This window comes from Anoplolepis gracilipes, chromosome 3 (genome assembly GCF_047496725.1).
Source record: "Anoplolepis gracilipes chromosome 3, ASM4749672v1, whole genome shotgun sequence".
Taxonomy (NCBI): Eukaryota; Metazoa; Arthropoda; class Insecta; order Hymenoptera; family Formicidae; genus Anoplolepis; species Anoplolepis gracilipes.
The window spans coordinates 5,912,216-5,933,944 of record NC_132972.1 but is presented as its reverse complement, the minus strand read 5'-3'; the positions used below and the strand labels follow the sequence as shown (position 1 = coordinate 5,933,944).

Genomic DNA, 21,729 nt, shown 5'->3' with positions numbered 1-21,729 from the left:
AACAATACGACGTCTATCGCTCTTCCCATATCCCATTCCTCTCCCGTCCTTTACGGTGCATTTATGCATATGCATATATGCACCTGCATAACGTCGGTTTTATTGTTAGTAATTCCGATTCGATTTTCACTGCCCGTTGAAACTTGAGTAAGTTTCGTGCATTTTGTAATTCTCATCTCTCCGAAACAACGGGACAGTGTGCTAAAAATGTATTTTAATGCGGTTACGAGACAGCGGTAGCTATTACTGTCATGCATTTTTAAATCGTTCGTATGTATTTATAGAGCTCCAATCACAGTCATAGGCTGACATCGTCGCGTGCAACTTGCTCATAACAGTGTTGTGAAATTTGAACCGCAAGGACGTACTACCGTTCATAATTTAAATTCTTTAAAGTAACCTTTTTATATAAAAAATATTATGTAATTTCAAATATTATATGCTTTTAAAAATAAATTAGATATATGCACGGTTTATAAAAAAAAAATGATCAAATCTTATTGCTCGTGGCATAAATGGTGGGGAAAGTTTTATTTGTTTTACTCATTTTTATACATATTAGTTGAATAACATTATACATTGTATATTAAATAGTATTTGTAAATATAATACTATTCAATTAAAAATTAAAAAAATGTTATAATATTTCTACAAAGTATGTATTGCAAGTGTAATTATTTATTGCAAAGCGTATATATTTTTTATTTTAGTTTTGTTTTTTGAAATTTTAAGCACTAATATAAAGTGAAATTGAAATTCAAACTTTACGAAGCCTAGCTGTATGAGAAGTGTATGGAAATGGCAGACTTAGCTCATTCATCAAACCGGAAGCTTCTGTTTACTCATTCTGGCTCACTGATTTCCTGGTTCTTCGTGATCTGCCTCTCCTCTGCAGCAACTCCATGTAGGATATATTTCGTATTAGCAATATATTTCACATAGCTTAATTAAATAAGGAAAAAAAACATATTGCTTTTAGTTGTTTTATAAACTTTTATAAGAAAAAATTATTTTGCTTTTGAAAATTCAGCATTATTAATATATTTACATTTTTTGGAAAGTTAAATAAATTAAAGAAAAAATTTATTAGCTGCTCAGCTTTTACGGTTTCTCAGAATATAATCGTGAAATTAAAAGATACAGTATAGATCTAAATTGTATGTTTCTTTGAGACATTTATTAAAAAGGACAATTAACATATAAAACACTATAATCATTTCAGCGTAAATGGACTTTTACCAGCAATCCTATTATTTTTTTAATGTACAGCTTGATCTTTATAAGTATGGGCAAATCTCGTTTGGATGCTGCAGCGAAGAAGGGAATACGAAACGAAGTCGTGAGAGGAATTCTTAATCGCGAAGGAGTCAAACAGACTACTTGACTAGCTATAAACACTTCGGGATTTTATCCCTGATTTGATAAATACTTCTCGTTAAAAAGGAAATGCCGTGTTACAACTGAATGGATTTGAGGAAATGTTTTTTGCCGGAATGTTTTGAATTTTAATTCAATGAAGCACGCGAGCGTTGAATACGTGATATAAATTATTCAAAATTCTATTGATGGCTTAACTTTTCTCTCAAAAAGATTTACTTATTATATATCTAATTTGTATTTCACACATGATACATATTTTACTCAATAATATCACAAAAATATAATAGTACTATACGCATTTATAATTAGAAGGCAAAAGTATGACTTATATGTTGTAATTCAACAATATCTGTTACAATTTACACAAAGCGAAATATGTATCTTTTTATTTATATAAATATAGTATATAGATAAGAGAGGTATAAGTACAATGCTGGTTTGACTTTTGCGCTTGGAAAAGAGACTTCAAAGGGAACTAATTTGCATACAGAGAGCTCAGTGAATTCGAAAATTTGTGTGCAGAGACTTTGCACGCGTGTCGCTTCTTTCTTCCTTCATGAGAGCGGATGTGCTTGCTTATTGCACACGTGAATTTTAAATTCTTCTCAGGAATAGTAAATTATTCAAACGCGCGATAAAAGTAAGAAATCTTTGTAAGAGTAATAAAACAAATTAGATGATGTCCGAAGGGAGGTGTACTTTGATGTATCGTTATCTCTTGAAATATCTGCAATCTTTCTCTGTCTCTTCTTTATATTACGATGGAAGTTTCATACCGTTGACAACGTAGCATTGTCTGCAATACAAGAAAAATTACTTAATTTAGTTAGCAGAGAACAGTGATTTATAAATGTTCAAAGCTTTTTAATATGTTGTATTACTTCAAGTGCTTGACGAAATTCTTTAGACGCTATGAAATATATTATTGGCAGGATCATTGGATATATTTTAACCATCGTATAAACTATCTCTATCGTGGTGTTGCTACAGCAGGACGCTGTCGATGTCAAAAGATCAATAGCTCTCACGATTCGATATGGTATCATAGTTAGAAAAAATCCGATAGTAATGCCAACTATAACATAAATGTTATTTCAAAATCTATCTGGATGCTTGAATAATGTTATTTTTTCGACTCACCTAGAAAAACGAAACATTCGATATCTTTGCTTGGCCACGTTCCGTTTATTAATTTCGATATTATTAAATCATATAAAATGAAACAGTCAAGCATAATAATAATAAAACAGGGAAATATTAGAAACATAACGGTGGATGATACATAAATGTCGTATACAATTTCTTTCTCATAATGGTCATAGAGGTGTAGTTCCATAGCTGTCACCATAATGCACGTTGTCCATATGAATAAGATGCCTTTTATAGCCGTTGAAATTTTCACGAGCGATTCGCGAAGCGGCCAACTTTTCTGGCAAATAACAACGTACGCTTCGACATTCAATATAATTATCGTTAGAATGGACGTGCCAAAGGTCACCAAAAATATGTAGTCGAGATTCATCATCAAATCTATATTGAAAATCCAGCGAAATATTTGCTGAAACGGTTCGAGCAGAATTGTCAGATTCGATACCGCCAGGCTCACTATGTAACAGTTGGCAGAGGTGTATATGGAAGGATTTGATGTGATAATGAGACAGAGCAAAACATTTAAACTGGTGCCCGCTATCAACAATGTAAAATCCATAATATTGCGCACAGGCCCGGGTATGATTGGTATAATAATGTTCATTTTGGTAGGATTCGTCGTCACAGTAGGATCCGTTTGAATACGCGGAAACAGATTGTCTAGATATGCATGAATTTCGTTTATATCGTGTTTGTTAAACATGATGTAATGTTTGCGTAGAAGACACTTATCACTTGGCCTCTCACACTTACAGTTAGACTTATCGCTTGTTTTAATCTACGAATCTTTGAATTTTTTATTATTAATTAACCGTGCACTTGACAAAATTCTGCATGCAAACTTGCTTCTAAGAAATTTACATACTTTTCTCGAATTTCAACTGTGTTTTTAACATAATAATAAGCTTACTCTACGATTTGTATATTGCCGGAAGAAGTAGTGAAAGAAGTAAACGACAAATTGCTAGCACATGCTGCTTCACCGATCTACACATATATTACTGACTAACGCATATGACAAGACGGTAGTTTGTAGGATCACCACCTACGTATTTACCTTCCCCTATGGGAGTGTGATGCCCTACATCATAAGCGGACACCGCCGAGGAAGTAACGATATTATACAATTTGCCGACACGCAACCATTTCATTTAATAGAGTGGATCTTTAACAAAGTGTAAGTTGCGCTTCACTTTAACGCTGCTTATATATCGAATATATAATTCTGTTATCTTTATGAAATAAATGTATTATTTTGACAAATATATGTATAATATTTACTATTACGCTTTACCAAAATTCTACACAGTAAAAAATAAAATGTTAATTTTAACATTTTTTGCATGTCCCAGAAAGTCCATTTTAAATTTTAAGTTAAAATAACTCATTTATTGTGTGTTACTTATTGACAAATTAGAAATGTTAAGTAATTTACACAAAACTTTACATTTATTTTTGTTATTGAGACTTTAAGTGTGATGTAAAAATAACATACAAATTAATTAAAAATACATGAAAGAGTAGTTACAATAACTTGTGTGTAAGAAATGTTGATAGAACATTTTAAAGTTCATGATTACTCGAAGATTTATTTTAACTTTTCTTAGAATGTTAAATTGATTTTGAAACATGTTGATTGTTTGAAATAATTATTAATGATGTGTTAAAAGCACTCAAAATAATATTCCATTTCTAAGAGACATACACAAAGTGTTAAGTTATAAAGTTGACATAAATGTAATACATGAAAATGTTATAGAAATAATAACATATCAGCTGTATGTTAATTTTACATTGAAGTAATAATCAAAACGTAGTAACACAAAAAAATTTTAACATGTCGACGCACAATTTTTTACTGTGTAAATACGAGTCGAGTTTCAGTGATTAGACAAGCAAGAAATTGTTGAAGTTTACTGAATTCCATGCGAATAAATAAACAACATTGTTTAATTTCTGTACATTAATAATATATTAACAATAATATATATCAATAATATATTACTGGCGGGATTCAGCCATTTGCATAATAAAATACGAAAGTACTTAAATATAAAAGCATGTCGAACATTTTCCATGGAGAAGCTATGGACTTTCTTATTTATGGAGGAAGCGTCCTTGAAGACTTCGCTCGAAGGGCTTCGCTTTCTGGCTGCAAATAATGACCAAGTAGCAAATAAAAAAATGATGATACTTGAATAAATCGTGCTTCTTATGACTCGTTTATTCGAACAAGAGAAGAGGTAAACTGAGTAAGGAAAAAGAGAAAGAGAGAAACTTCTGCACGCGACTGTATAATACAATAAGATTTACAGGACGCCTTTGGCAAACGGCCATGAGCGCGATATCGGTCAGCTTTTGCCGCTGATAGATTTATCGTTGGATTTATAAATCCAGCCCGTTTGGAACACCGGGGTTTTGTATCTTTCTGCAAAATTCAACGCAACTATCAGGCGTATTGTGTGCTTTGAAGACACTCGTAATCGACATTATCGAGAAGAAGTTGGATATACCATTAATTTTTATCGAGAGAATGAAACGAATTAAAAATTGCTCGGGCGGGATCAAATCGACATATTTCTCATATTATATTCGACGTTAATTATTCGTTATTTATCCAATTTTCGAATATTATAACAGTTATTTTAACAGAGTGTCTACTCCCTGAAAAAAAACCTGGAAAACCTGGAATTATTAAAACTCTTTTTGTCTCTAGAAAAATCGAGGAAGTCTCATGGAATTTTATTAGGATTTAGGGAATTTTTTCGAAAATTCTTTTTTTGATAATTTTGCTTTCATATTGTAAACAGTCAGCTGTATGTGTAAAACTTGCGTCTCACTTCTTGGAAACTCATTAATTGTTGAGAATTCTGGTTCTATTTTTAATAGTTTTAAATAATAATTATTATTTTTCATATTTCTAGAGTTTTTGATAGATTAAATAAATAGTTCTAGCTACTAAACAAAAAAAATAGCTTGGGCTAAACTGAGATGCCAAGTGCACGTTGCTATTTTGTCCGACGATTTTTTAGCATTTCTTATCAGATTTTGAGCGTTTGAAAATTCTACAATAATTTTAGAAAAAGTTCTTTCTATACGTGAAAATTATTAGAATATTAATTAAATAAATTAAATCATTCGAGATACCGGACATACAAGTACTGAAATAAGACGCTCGTATCTCCGCTTGTCTATAATAAGCATTTTTGCCAGATTTGAAGCGCTTGAGAGTGCTGCAACAGTTCTACCAAAAATTTTGAGTGTAAAATTATTAAAATAAATTATACAAATTAAAGCGTCCGAGACGTAAATAAGATTGGCGCTTCGATCTAATTTGTTTTATAAATATTCTAATAATTTTTACGCATACCTAGAACTCTGTTTAAAAAGTATAAGTGATTGCAGAACGGCACAAAAAAATAACACGAAATCTCATTTAAAGTTCGATAGAACAATCGAAATATGACCAACATCTCTCGGTACTTGTACATTTGATGTCTTGGTCAATCTAATTTGTTTAATAAATATTCTAATAATTTTTACGCATACAATTCACTTTAGAAATTAAAAGTGATCACAAATTGACATGAAATTTCATTTAAAATCTATAAAATTATCGAAATATGACCAGCATTTAATTTGATAATTTAATTTGTTTAATTTAATTTTGTTTAATTAATATTCTAATAATTTTTACGCATAGAACTTTTATATAACTATCGTGAACTCTCAAGTGCTTAAAGCCTGGCATAAGATGCTTAAAAAATTTGCAGACAAAGTGAGACGCAGCGTAAACTTGGTGAGAATAATTTTTTTGAATAGCCAGAATTATTTGTTTAATTTGTGAAGACTCTAGAACTATTAAAAATAAAACCAGAATTCTCAACAATGAAGTTTCCACAAAGTGAGACGCGAGCTTCACACACACACACACACACATAATTAGCCATCTAAATAATTTACAGGTTTAAAATATATTATAAATATATACATACATACATACATACATATATATGTGTATATATTCTTTTTTATTTTTGTATTCAATGTTTTAACATAATATGAAGTTCATCTTTGTAATTTTTAATGATAAAGAAATGAAAACTTTATACAAGTAAAAAAATGCTTATTTTATGAAAGTTATTCAGTTTTTATAAGTATATATTTACATACAAATCTCTGAAAAACATTAAAAAACATATATAATAAAAAATTTATTTTAGAACAAGTTGTATTAAAAAATCTTGAAAATATTCTCTTTACTTAAAATTTTGAATAAAAATATCTCCGAAAAATCAGGGAATTTTTGGAGAATTTTTTTTACAAGATTTAAAGTAAACATTCTGATAAAATTTTCTAAGCGATTAAATTCTTTGAGCAAAATTTACATCGCGATGCATAGCATTATGTATTATTTATAGCGTCTATGCCAACATAGTAATATTCGCTTACATGTTTATGCAATGACGATTATTTATAGACTTTTTCTCAGATGTAAATGATAACTGGAAGCATTTATAAAACTTTGCAGCTGGTCAGATCTTCTTCTCCTTGCGGCAAGGAGTTCTGAACCAGTTTGACTACGTGTTTTCATCTTTGGACCAGGTGCGAGGGAGCGCGTGGTTAATTTTTGCGGGTTCCTTCGCGCCCTTTTTTCTCTTTTTCGTCTGCTTCGGGATCGGGTTAGTGATAGAGGGTGATCTCTTGGGGCCAAATAAGTGCGGTGGCAGAACCGAAGGGCCTCGAGGCCACAACCGGTTCGCCGCCTGAGCATCATTACGACGTAACTCGAGCGACCCTGAGGAGGCTTCGAGCTCCATGATAATCAGCAAGCTGTATTATCGTTGTGGAATAACAACATTCCAATGATGGCCTCGAAGGTGTAAAGTAGTCGTTGTATGTTCGAATGTTATGAAGGGCTTTAATAAAAGACATTATATCATGCTACTTTACCCGTCACAATTGTTGAAAAAAATAAATTAACAAAAGTCGAATATTTGATATTGATTATTTTTTTTATTATTATTTAATTATTCTTATTTTTTATTTTGTAGTTTTATATTTAATTTCAGAATTACATTCTATTTTTTGGTTAAAGTTTTAAATATCTTTTATTGATTTTAAATTATAGGTTTATGTTGAAACGTGTTTATGAAATAGTTATTTAATTAGTGCGATCGACATTCCATTTATATCTCCCATTAAAGTTTATTGCTCATTACATGATTTAAAAACGATAACTATATGTCAGTAGAAATATACGCCATATTGCTTATTCCAATAAATCTTTTTTTTCAAGTTTTTAGAAGTAAAAGTCTATTTTAAAAGTGATGAACTATAAAATATCCTATTTAAGTGAATCTTTCTGTTTAATTCATTCTTCTCTTTTATTGCTTAAATTCTTTATTTTTAAAAACATATATATTTTTTAAATAAATTCTATTTTGAATGTCAATAAATTTATATTACAGAAAATATATTATGTCTAATAAATAAATATTTTTAATTATTTTTATCTTATTTTTTTTAATTTGCACAATAATGTCAATATACATAATAATTATACCGCGTCTGAATACATAGTAGCATATATTTGATTGCAAATGCGTGTATGCATAAAGAAAATTTGTATTGGGTTAGTCCGTCATCAACCTGTCATTTCGAGCAAAAATTCATATTAAGACTAGTTAGATGTTAGATGTTAGACACGTGGCGCACCTTCTGTCACACCTGTTAAGCCCTGTCGACCTGTTTCGCACGGAGTTGTGTGTTGTGTGGTCGACCATTAGTCCAAGCCAACTATGCCGTGACAATGTTTCCTTTCTATGTTTATCATATAATCAGTCATGATTAAGTCTGTTGTAGCATACTATTACGCATTCTCTTCTACATCTGTATTATTTATGAATTAGCATACCACGCGAATTAAATCATCGTATTGCGGTGTGGCTTAATGAATGGATACTTGCTCATATAGCTAGTATATAAAAATTTAGCATATATTTAGATATTTATAGATGTTATTTATGAACCTAAAGATGATCTTTTAGAATAAGGATATAAGAAGATAACTCGTTATTAATTCCGCGTTGTGGTGATATAAAAGGATAATTTATTAAAAGTGCGTACATTTCACCGCAATCTCGCGCACCTCCAAGTGCTTTGCTCCTGTTGGTCCTCGTGTCAATAGACTCGATGTATTTTATGCATGACCAGTCAGACAAGTTTTTCCAACAGACCACAAGTGCGACGCGCAGTTCAGTTACATTCGATACTTTGCATGCAGGTGTCTCGTTAAAAAAATTTACGGATTTATGGCTGGCCCTGCGATTGCAGCACAAAAAAATGACTGAAACAATATACTTTAAATTCTTCGAAAATTTTATAATAAAAATGTATACTAATAATATATTTTCTGTAAGAATTGGTATTTTTTCAAATGCACATAATAGTATTTTTAAATAATTGTTGACCTATTTATAAAATTCTTTAAAAGGATCTTAGAATTAAAAAAAAATATATATTTATTATATTTACATATTAATAATATATTTATTATAAATATGTTTATATATAAAAATATACATTTATGAAATAATCTAATTTTTTGTCTATTTTACTTTTTGAATCACAAAACATAAAAAGATATAGAAAAAATATTTTGATATTTAAAGATTTATGATAATTTCTCAATATTTGTATCATGCGGTCATGCGTGCGATTTAATGTGTTAACGATTGCGTGTTTCAATCGGCAATTGCATGTCGAACACAAAAGTAGCCTTCTGAGAAATTCGGCTGTGGATTATGGGCAATTTTTGAAAAGGGAAACGTATTAACAAAAACGCGCACCTGTGCGAGCACCCTAAGTAAATTACAATGATCGGCCTTTTTGAAGTCGTTTGGAAGTACGAAGAAAGAGAGCCGAAGCCTTTTTGCTCATGTGAAAGATCAAATTTGCTGGACCATGATTGGATTAGTTTCGAAGATTTTTTTATTATTTAATTGAGTACAAAAATCAACTAAATAAAAACATATAAAAATCATACGTAACTGAAATATTAACATATAGTACAATCACAAATTATGACATTCATATAAATTATTTTTTTTTCCATGCCAAAAGCTGAATCTGTTTTAGCAGCTACTTTTAAATTCAAGACTTGATAGATGCGTCACAGTTTGCAGTTTATCGATTACTTTGTTATTAGCATAGAAAATTTCGATACCACCAACATTACAGAAAATCCTTAAATCTTGGCAGTGAAAAATGATCGGTGAAATCTAAGGATTAGTGTCAATCATACTTTTAAATGAGATAAGTGTCTCTTCTTTAAAAAAAATATATATTTGAGCTTCAAGCAACTTTCCCAGCTTATACAATATTTATGTTCTTATTTTTATTGCTATCTTTTACGGGGAAAAAAAGTCTTTACAGTGATTTTCTCTGTTTTACAAAGTAGCGCCTCTCTCAGCGTTCTACATTCCGCGGAATTCCAAATTCCGACGAAGCTTTACGTCCATTTCAGGATATATGTTGTTCGTTTTTCTCTCTGATCATACGTGATTTTTTTCTGTCAATCCTGTCCATATTCAGCCGTCTTTCAATTAACGCACGGTAATTTTTCTTTGTTCTTCGATTTTCTATGTTTCATAGTCGTAAATATTATATTATGAAATAATCACGAAATTCTCGTTAAGTCGTTATTTTTTAAATTCATTTAAATTATTCGCTTTGTGATCATGTTTATCGTTTCAATCTCATGTATTTTATTATCATTTTCATCTTTTCAAGATGTTCTCCGCTACAAGAGAGGTGTATTCCCGTGCTACTTCGTCATGTTCACACAAACGTAAATATAGAGCCATAATAATCGGCGCTTTACAGGAAAGCCGCGCAGATAAACCGGGAACTAACTCACGTTAACTTGCTTCACACGGTCGAAGTACAATGCGATTCATAATTAATTCGTAGGCGTTTACCAACGAAAATACATGCGGGTTTCATTCGTGGCGTAAACGTGTAACTGCGAAAGCTCGGTTGAAACGAAAAGTAGCGAAATTATACAAGGATATTCCCGCGCTGCGCGCAATGTCTAGCGGTTAAACCGATATTTATGTATAATAGAATATAGGATGTAGATCTTACGTTGTAAGCTATCTCTTTTCGCAGGATATATATGTATAATTATTCTATAATAATAATTTTATAATAATTATAAATAGTCGTCGGAACAGAGAAATATGTACATTTTTAATATACAGCCATTGCGACAAAATTATTAAGCACCCTTAAATTTTTGCGTATTTCATATTTTGTTAATAGTATATAAACATTAAAAAGATTTAAAAATTTTTAAAAACTATCGATAGCACTTTAAAGCTGAAATTTCAAGCTTTAAAATGTTTTTTTAATTTTTCGTCTGTCATGATTTTTTGCCGAGTATCGACAACATGTCTGAAAAACATAGATTTAGTTTCAAAATTATGTATCTCGATCAAAAAAAATTATAGGCAAGTTAAAAAAAAAGCATTTTGTAGGCAAAATGTTGTAGTTTATGGAACTTGACTTAAATTTTTCGAGAGAAATTTTTTTACCGAGCTGCAGAGTGTCAAAAATACGATAAAATTTTAAGAAACAAAACAATGTTCTTTCTTAAAGTACAAAACAAAGAAAATACAAAAATTTTTTAACTGATAACGCATTAAAGTTGCTATCAGTAATTTAAAATAAGAAATATGGAAAATTCAAGGGTGCCTAATAATTTTGTCAATGGCTGTATATAAAATTCTTTAAAATTACAAGTTAAAGTAGTCGTTAAAAAAACGAGCTAACGAAATCCTTCGTTCAGTACAGCGTTATTAGATTAATGTCCAATTTTTCTGCAAAAATTATTATTATTTTCTCTCTCTCATTATTTCGCATCTGTCACTTAACCGCGAACCACAATCGAAAAGCGTGTTATTTCTGCGAATGAAGAACGTTCTTTCTCGTCGCGACGAATATCGCCAAAGCTTTCTTTCACCGCGGCAAATTCTGCCAACTTTCTTCTTCCGCGATGTTCATGTATTGTTATTTGCGTCGACTGCGGTCGTTACTACGGGAACGAGTTTCATCGCGCTACGTTTGCAAAAACGTTGCAATACATTGCGATAATATGTTGACGCAGAGAAATTTATCTTGGCGGGAAAGGAGTGAGAAACGTGAGAAAAATTAAATAGCATATTCACAAGATTAATCGAAATCCTACTTACGTAATCCCGATGGTTAAGATAAAAATCACTGCAAGAATTTTCATCTTTCAGTTTGTTTACCCAACAGCTTTGATTATGCTATTTTATTTATATACTAGACTTTTATAGTCAGAACGATATCCGCGCCAACTGGCTGTAAGCGTCAAACTCGTTGGATCGGCAGCGCAATCTAATTTGCATATTTTTCTTTCGACGAGATGGATGTCGCCTTCGACGCGATTTCTTCTCTTCAGCATCCCGGGCTGGGACCATGTCGTGAACAAAACGCCAACAAAAATAGCAACGCGTTTCAACTTTACGCCGTAATTCATGACGCTCCCTCTTTCCTCGTCTTTCATCTTTGTCTTTCAGCACCAAGAGATCTCTCTTTGGTGTTTCTTTTCTTACTTCAAGTTTACTAGCACATAGCTAGAATCTTCCCTCCATTTTTTTCAAGGAAATAGCGTATCGTTATCACTGTCGTGATGTTTAAAAAAAAAAAAAACATACTGAAAAGTTGCGTGCCTTGGATGCAAAAGAAATCGATGCAACGTTGTTTCATGTCTGTCCACAAGTATGCTTTCATGCATTGTTATACGATACAACGAAGGTGTGTTACGTTAGTACGCATAACACGCATATGTATAGGGTGAGAGGGAGGGAGAGACGATCCTTGTCGTTCAAGAAATTTCTCCGCACTTTGGAACCTGCAGAGAATCGTACAACATTCATTATAAAGCAAGTTTCAATATATAATTTGTAATAAAACTTAAAATAGTAATTCAAAATTTACATAAAACAAAATTTGTACGTAGAAAAAAATCTTTATTATTTTTATTTATAATTATTTTATTAGATATATTTAGAACTTATACTCTTTTCTTTATTATATAATTTTTTTAGTTATATGCAAAAGCAAAATTATTTTATTAAAACTTATGTATTTTACTTCTTGATTCTTTTCTATTTCTTTATTTCTATCTTTACGTTTTATTATTTTTGTTGTGTTAAATATTTATGATTAATTTATTATAACTAATTTACAAAGAAAATAATATTATTTTAATATAGATATTTAAATAATATAATTAATCTATTGCAGTGTTAAGAAACATGACAATGTTTTGATTTTAATTTCTAAACTTCTTAATTTAAATTCTAAAATATTAGATCTAAATATTAAATATTAATTATTATTAAATTTGAGCAAAAGAAATAAACTCTGTTGTATGCATACAGTCACGCGTCTTCGTGATTCTACAAAAGAAACTGCATTTCTTTCTCACACATTATCATTGTCGAGACCTACTGCATTCATAATCCGGTATGGTCTAGTGGCTAGGATACCTGGCTCTCACCCAGGAGGCTCGGGTTCGATTCCCGGTACCGGAATATATACTTTTGCTCACAATCAGATTTACAAGATTTACATGGGGCAAAAATCGTATATATATATTTTTTTATAAATTTTTAAACAAGTAGTTTAATTTGCATTATATAATTGAAATTTGAACATAATATATTAATAATATTAACTATAATAACTATGTATTATAAATTAACTATTAAGAATAATTGAACTATTAATAATACGACGCGTCAATGCTTTTGTTGAGTGTGAAAGATTACTACGTTCGACGTATCGTGGTTGACATATTATATTATGTTCTCATAGTGTTATCTAAAATTAGATCCGTGCATGACAATGGCCCATTTTGGCGCACGCTATCGCGTAGCGACTTGGAAAGGCGTGAAATCAGCATGTTCTTGGTTAACGTGTCTCGTGTCGCGTAAATGAAAATTCCTTTTGCGCATCGTGCCAAGGACAACAAACGCGAGACGATACGTAGGGAGGTCAACCGGTCGGCTTATTCGCACATGGTGAATTGAAAGTATAAATGACGTTCTTCTATAAACCCCGCCGGTATTTTACAACAGGCGTGGTAAAGTCGCGAAAGCGTGAGTTTACGCTTCATTTATTCTTTATCAGTGCAGTTTCGATTGTGAAAAGCGACGGATCAACGTAATTGTCAGTCATCATCATTGAGTTTCATTTCCTGTATCCTTTGATGTGATGTCTATTAAAATACAATACGATAACCTTGTGAAAAGTCGTGTCAATTTTTTGTTCGTCGACTTCTTGCAATTAGGATTATCCCGTTTGATTGATGATTTTCGATATAATTTAGCGTTGTCTTCTTTTTTTAATAGAACTGAATGATTGAAAAAACTTAGTTTGCTCATTATTCGATTTACATAAATCCACTTCCTTTTTATTTATACAAATCAATAATTTAATTCAAAAGGTGGCATTGTTAATTAAACAATATATCAAACATTTGTGTGTAGAATAATTTTAATTATTAATAAACGAACCATTTAGAGTTGATTGTGTTTAAAAAAATTCAATTATGAAATATCTAATTTATAAATTACCAGAGCGTACCGATGACTTTCATCGTTTCTGAATTTGAAAGCGTAAATACAGTCAAGTTACGTCTGGTTTTCTTCGTCGACTTCTCGTAATAAATTAACGCCGAGTATGCGCGGGACCTCGATGTTGAGAGAAAAATGTGACCAGAGTATTGTATCCGGAGCCTGAAAGCCAAGACGATGGGGCTGGCGCCAGACTTGCTCTCAAGCACGTATTCGCTCCGACCACTTTTCTTGGCTCCTTGAAATTAACATCGTCCACTCAATCGTACTAGCATTTAGCTTTTACAATGCGGTTCTCCACTCTCTTTCTCGCCGCGTTTTCACCCTTAATATGGCTTTTTATGATGATTTGGAGTGATATTTGTCTGCTTATTTGTCAGTCGATCTTTGATGTTTCATTTTTTCTTAAAAAAAAGAAAAGAAAAGAGAGAGAGAGAGAGAGAGAGAGAGAGAAGTAAAAAAATGTATCTGAGAATTTTCAAGAGAAGAATTGAAATTATAACAAATTAACATTCATGCGTAATCGATTCTTTCGGAGGTACGGATCATAAAATTTTACAGCGCATTTCCGTATGTACGTACACTGATTTTTCCGACTCTTCCCCGGTAATTATACTTTGCAGCTTCCTCGTTAACTTGGCTTTATGAGTTCCTGCGAGTACTTACTATGACTTCAGTTTACTGCCACAATTTAAAACATGATAAAAAAAATTTTTTTCACGTGTGCGATGTCGCAATCTATAATGATAAAATTTTGTATAGATAATATTGAAATTATCTTGCAATAATACACGAAACGCTTTATTACTGATTAAAAAATATTCTTATATTTTTTATCATTGCACTTTTATTTATAAAGAAACATTTATTTTTTTAAATAAATTATCGTAAATTATAGCAAAATTACTTTTTCGACTAAAATAAAATATTGTTACGAATAAATGTGTTTATTGGGAATGTTTTCAGATGACTCTATTTTGAAATCCGTCGAGTATGACTTCCACAATGGGAGTGCAGCAGCAGGCTGCATCCCAGGATACAGTGGATTTTGCTGGTTATTTGCAATCTACACAATGCCATCATGGAAATCAAACGGAAGGACAGGTGCAGAGTTGTCAAAAATCACCGCACCGAGAGCACAACAACAGCTTCACCAGCACGAAAGGCCTCCTCAATGGCCCCGGGCAGAATAATTGTTTCCTCAACAGCGCCGTACAAGTAAGAAAAAAAAATTACAATAGAATAATTTTATTTAAATGTGGAATATCATTAAATGTTATAATTAAAGTTCTATATTTTTTTTATTAAATTAGATTCAAAAAACTTTTTTATACACGTATATCTTATGAGATATATATACATAGATATTTTTTGCAATATAAATATCGAATACCATCAAATCTCGATCCATTAAATATCATGATTAATCTTATATTTTTTTATTAAATTATGTTTAAAAAAATATGCCTGTGTATCTCTCGAGAGGTTGTAATATTTCAATATTATTGGAGAATATATATGATAGAATATATGTGTATGTCTATAGACATATATAATTTATATTTTATACAGAACTTATTTCGAATACAATTTCTTTCCCTTTTTCTCGGGTTTATATGCGTTTCTCCGAAGGGCGAGTAAGCGCCTTGAGCGTATGCAACCCGCTGCTCTAGCTTGTTACTCCAATCTTGGAACAGGTAGGCGCGAGTGCATATGCAATATATATTTGATGTAAAATTATATTGGATCAATTAAATAATTCGGTTGATAAAATAAAAGTTGGTGAACCTGGTTAATTAATATAAATAGAAAAATAAGCAATTAATACAAGAAAAATAAAAACTCAAGATAATATTTAGTTATATCCTTGTATTAATATTTAGTTCTTTTACTGCGAAGCTTTTAAACCTGAGTGATAATGCAATCGCAAAAAATTATCTCGCGTTGGCAAGTAATATAAATCATATTTAAAGGCAAATATATATATATATTCGTACAAATAAAACTATAAGAATCTTTGACATTCGAAAGATGTCATTTTAGCGAGAGGTATTCCTGTTTGCTATTTTCTCGACTTTTACGAGTCTCGCCGGTTCATTTATGACCACGATTCATCACCAAATCTTTAAACTTGCTGTCCTAAGGGGTCTTCGAAACGTGCGTAAATATTCATGACTTTTAAGTGACGGGATGCGTGGAATCTTTTTTTTTTCTTTTTTCGGACCATCAGATTGCTTTTAAGCCTTTCGTGAGTATACTGGTATCTTTCGGCTTAAACTTCTCGCTTTTTAAAGATGTGTTTCGCAATGTAATTACATTATTCAGTTAAGAACATTGACCACGAGTTTCAAATCTGAGAGATCGTTTGTTCGTATCACTCATTAAGAAACGGTCGGGAATACCGAGTTAAAATATGACTTATTGATTGAATAAATTTAAAGAGGCAATTATTTTCCAGAATTACAACGTATTGCTACATATTTAGATAAAATATTTACTTTTTTATATTCGTTACATCCATGTACGAGAAAGAGAGAAATATATATTTAATTAGCTCTCCTCCTCTTAAATGAATAATAAATTATTCTTTTTATGGCTGGTTAGAACTTATTTTCTCACGTAGTACGATGGGCATCGTAAGATCAGTTTTATTTTGAAAAACCACAAATGCTAATCTAAGAGAACTAACGTTCTGTTACCGAAGTCCGAGGTCGCTCAACATGAGGCACGCGTACTAATACCGTGGCTTACGTGACACGTGATACAAGTGTTTTAAGCGTAAACTGCGCACGCGGCCAGGGTGTGGTAACTGCTTTGTCTCGTGTTACGAATAGAAAATAAACGCCCGCGACCCCCATCGGGGGAGGGGGTTCTCCTCATGACCGTAATAATAGTTTTACGACATTTGTGGCGGGACAATATTTTTTTTATTCATTAATTTCGCGATACTCGATCAATATAAAAATATCGTTGCTATTTTTAATAATTACACGACCGACGGATAAGTACAGACTTATGCGGATACCGATGCAGAGCAGAATTGTTTATTGAATGACTGGATAATCGCATTTCCGGATCGCAATTTTCTTCTGCACAATGTTGATAGACCGTTTAATCGGCTTGCAAAGTTCCGAAACAGATTAAGGGAAGCTGTAGGATTGTGTGTACCCAACGTATCCGTTGTATCGTTGGCGCGAGTTTCCTGACGAAACGATGATACGAAACTCGTTTTGCTGGATTATCGTGATGCTTTTGGTGCGCACATGACGGTCTGCTGAATGTTTTCGATTTTGTCAAAGTGCCTGACAATCTTTAAATACCCAGGCGGTATCATCTACGGACTGCCAGTCACGGTGAATAACGCTCGTGATAAAAATGCATATGTGTCTGGCGTTCCCATCCTCTGGCAACGGTGTCACCAGCACGAATAACACCGTGATAGCACGAAGCTCGTAAACGATAACGTGTGAGCGAGTACTACACGCGTTCCCGACGTTTGTTTTATGTTAAACAAGCCTTTCTTGATGAGTATTTATTAATCTTTAACAGATAAGTAGATAATAATTAATGTCTGTGGGCGTGGGTATTCTGCAAAACTCGTGTGATTATTCAATTTTGCCCTCTATTTTTTTCACTTGAATTTAATTATGTTCTCTCGACAACAATTGTCATACTTTTTAACATTCTGACGCGAAAAATGCTGATGCTGAATCTGACGCAAAAAAATGCTGATGCTGATCGAAAGAAAAATCTAACTTTAGATTTTTCGATTGGCTGTATACTTTTCTTTTAACAATGGTAGCTTCTTGGATCGTTTCCACGCATCGAAGATGTTGAATGTTTTGCACGTTCATAAAAATTCTCGACCAATCGAAGAATCACCGAGTGAAGAAACATTTCATCGTTGGACGATCACAATCATCGGAACGCGAATAAACTATTGACGACCAGAAGCAAATCACAGGTTATAGTGTATTTTTCACAATAGGTCTAAAGATACTTCCGAGTACTTTTAAATTTAATGTTACGTAATATCGATTTATACCTTCGTTTCTTACTGATCCTTTAATTTATAGAATTTTGCTTATATAATCGTATTTTCATCTTTTTGTAATAATCTGTCGTAATATTTAAAGATATGATTATTAGAAAGTCTTGTCTCCTGTTAGATAAATAAAATCTCCAATTAGAATTAGAATTCAGTTTTACTGTTTTGTCGAACTAGCCCGGAGATTCTTGGAATAGTCGAGGACTTTTATAAAATTTTAATACGTCATCAAGAAATGAGATGCTAAACTCATATACATGTATAATTTCGTAAATCTTGAAATTGCAATAATGAAGAAAATGATGGACTTGTTTGTTTGGAAAAGTTGCGAGAAAATATATTCTTCTTGTTCTTAAACTACTGGCGAGTGGTCTTTCCGTTATAAATGTACAGAAAGAATTAGTATGAGAGAGTAGTCTTGTGTTTAGTTGTTTATCTTGATTACCGTATGTAACGGTGTTGTAATGTCCAATGTCCAACCAACGTTACTTTGCCAATGATTTTACACATACATTTTTTTATATTTATTCATTTTTATATTTATATATTTGCTTACTGATTCGCGTTCATCATTAGATATTATCAAGTATTCGCTAAAAAGTTGAAGAACTTTATTAATTAAATATATACTTGAGAAGAAGGCGCATTTGTTTTATTTAAATTGAATATTTCTTTCTTCAAACATTTTGCAACATTTTTACTTGTAAACATGACGTGTGTAAAATAAATGATTCACTGAGAGTTAATGTTAACCCTATATATGCACGCGTGCAGTAGTAATGGCATATGTAACCTGTTATTATTTTCGTAACACCTGTCATGAAAGGTAACAACTTGTCGAGTATAGCTTCCGGAAGCAATTAAGCTATTTTTGTATCTGTAAGTTGTATTCAGCTGTGCGACAATTGATTAATACCATCTGCCTAAGTAAATGTAAAAATAGATTCATTGTTTTTGCAAACATTTTTGCTATTTCAACGTATCATTTTATTTTATTTTATAGTTAGTTAAAATTTACGAAACGTCATATATATATATATATATATATATATATATATATATATATATAAATCAACTCTGTTTTATTAGATACATGAGACAAAGCATTTATTACACATTATATTTACATATTTATATTTTTGGTCTTATTATTATTTATCTTTTAGGACGATCCTTATGCCATGTCGTTCTCGCGTTCATGTTTCCTGCACTCACGCCCTAGTTGAAGTTCAAGGTCCCTCTCGTCATCCCTTTTATAAAGAGAAATGTAGCTTTGATATTCACAATTGCTGATCATAAGTAATCACAAGAAAGCACATTGTTTGGCACATGTTACTTATCGATTAACACCTTTGTCGCGTTAAACCGGAAGGGCTATTCTACTCACATCCGTGTAAGCGTTATCGCGTGTTAATTATCTCCTTCGGTTGAATGAGTTTCCCAACCTAATTGGTTCAACATGGCGCTGTAAAAGGCTGGAAAGCGGTCCGCGATCCTGATGTATACTTTTAATACATTTGACGCTGCTCACGCTACAATTGTTCCCATAGTGTAAGACAATGCACTTTTCTCCTCTACTATTTGTCACCGATTGTACAGCGCTTCTACTTTACACAAGTTTCCGTACATCCGATGATCAGATTTCTACATTATAATTAAACTCTTTATAATCCGTTGAGATAGTTAAATTTACACGTAGTTAAAACTTACGTTATATATTCTCTTATATAAAGAACTCTGAACGTGTGGCGAGAATATTGATAATTATATAAATTATATAAACTATTTGTATGATTTGGGGAATTTTAATAATCCTCCTTGGCTTTATATGAAACTCCTTGTTTCAATTCGATTAAAGAAAGCGCTAAAATTTAGTAATTTAATTATTGAAATAATGAGAATTATTATATAGATATTTAATTTTTCTAAAAGTTCTTTATTTATCTGTAAATGAAAAAAACGTTTTAAAAATTACTTTAATGATATGTTCTAAATATCACAATGATTGACCATAAAAAATCTATTTAAGGAGATAAAAACGATGTTATCCGAGATGAAAAAAGCGCATCTTCCAGCTGCCGGCACGTGATCGATGTACACCTGACCCAATCTTCCTCGAGATTTACCTTTCGCAAAATGAGGGTATAAGAACACTGACGCGTGCTAGGTATCCTCATCGAGACACAGCTGTTTCGTGATCCACGTGATGCAGATGTCTCGTGGTGTTAAATTAAAAAGATTCATCGGAGAGAACGATCAAGCTGCAATTTAGTAAATCTTAATTATCTTTATCAATTTTTTATCTTTATCTTCCTTTTACCAATCACGCTCGCGTGCATTTTTTTTTTATCTTGATCGAATTTAGCGAGGTTTGCCTCTATATTTCTTTGTGGCAAAAAAGCAACGAGTTAAGTGCGATCGTGTCAACGAAGCAAGGCGTCGTAGAAGCAGGAGTGCCCGAAGGTTCCGTGATGTCACAAGTCGCTGGCCCATGAATCCGGGACTCATTTTGGTGACAATGGAGGAAGACGCGGGGCACACATTTATATTGAGGGCACACACAAGTAGTCCGACCCTTGAGGGGAGAAACGCACACATGCACAAACACACACGTGACTAATGGCGGATGGAACCTGCTACGCGATTCTGACAGCAGGTGTCTGGGAAGCGACTTTTCTGACTCATCGCCAGGTGATATCTGCTCGATGCAAGGAAGGAACCGGAAGCTCGCCCGCAAAAGGTGTATCGCCTCCTTCGCTTTCGTTCGTAAAGGAAAGCGAAACGCGCATTTGCTCGCTTCCAACTTTGATTTCGCGATCAGACAACCGTGTCGTTACTTTGCGCATCCTTCGAACTTCATCCGCTTCGCCACGGCTTATTAACTTTATCTTGCCGATGTCGCTGTAGACTGATCTAATGCATGATTACGCGGTATATTTTATGGTCATTCAATGATTACGTGACGCGCTACTGCACTGTGGACAGAACGATAGGAAAAATTAAGTCGTTATTGGTATTTATTACACGGGATGCTCTCGGAATTACTAAAATAAATCTGTGATATTTTTTGTTTCGACAAAGATAGAAAAATTCGATTGAAGAATTTAGTTTAATTTTATCACCTTTTTTGGAATTATGTATTTATATGTGAAACTTACAAAATGCATAATTGGAATATTATAGTATCTAATTCTTTAAGGCTTCAAAATTTCTCTTTAGATAGTTTCCAATTATAGATTACGAGTAAAAGTCCTTGCGAAAATCATAAAGTCATACATGACTACCTTTGTGCAACGGTCGCTTATTCGAAAAAGAGGAGAAGGAATAACGAGAGAAATGGGGAAGAAATAGGGAAGACTCGTATATGGGAAGGGCAACGGTGGGGATTAAGACAGAACGAAGTCGACTTAGGAGAACAGAAAAGGGAGCTCCGTGTCTAACTAAGAACCACGTGTGGGAAAAGTCTGCGATGCGAGACTGAGA

At 32.4% G+C, this 21,729-nt stretch overlaps 2 protein-coding genes and 1 non-coding gene across 3 annotated transcripts in view; 2 read left to right on the top strand and 1 right to left on the bottom strand.

Annotated features, from left to right (window-relative positions):
* Nucleotides 1-21,729, top strand: part of Ec (ubiquitin specific peptidase echinus) — a 68,084-nt gene that overhangs the window by 5,985 nt on the left and 40,370 nt on the right. Inside the window, exon 2 of the mRNA XM_072887870.1 lies at nucleotides 15,165-15,416. Within this exon, the coding sequence (XP_072743971.1) occupies nucleotides 15,192-15,416 (225 nt within the window). The 5' untranslated portion in view covers nucleotides 15,165-15,191. The remainder of the gene's footprint in view (nucleotides 1-15,164; nucleotides 15,417-21,729) is intronic.
* LOC140663862 (pyrokinin-1 receptor) lies at nucleotides 2,096-3,241 on the bottom strand. The gene is made up of 3 exons (XM_072888379.1): nucleotides 2,521-3,241; nucleotides 2,262-2,455; nucleotides 2,096-2,176 (listed from the first exon to the last, which is right to left on the bottom strand). Exons 1-3 carry the CDS (start codon nucleotides 3,230-3,232, stop codon nucleotides 2,132-2,134), a joined length of 951 nt encoding a protein of 316 aa, XP_072744480.1. The 5' UTR covers nucleotides 3,233-3,241; the 3' UTR covers nucleotides 2,096-2,131.
* On the top strand, nucleotides 13,083-13,154 carry Trnae-cuc (transfer RNA glutamic acid (anticodon CUC)). The gene has a single exon. It is a non-coding gene; the product is annotated as a tRNA-Glu (tRNA).

Excerpts from the sequence above, each read along its gene's own strand:
- LOC140663862 (XM_072888379.1), bottom strand. The coding sequence starts at position 3,232 with ATGTTTAACAAACACGATATAAACGAAATTCATGCATATCTAGACAAT. Across the intron at positions 2,456-2,520 it reads CGAATGTTTCGTTTTTCTAG|TTGGCATTACTATCGGATTT; the intron begins GTGAGTCGAAAA and ends TTTATGTTATAG. Across the intron at positions 2,177-2,261 it reads AATTTCGTCAAGCACTTGAA|ACAATGCTACGTTGTCAACG; the intron begins GTAATACAACAT and ends CTTGTATTGCAG.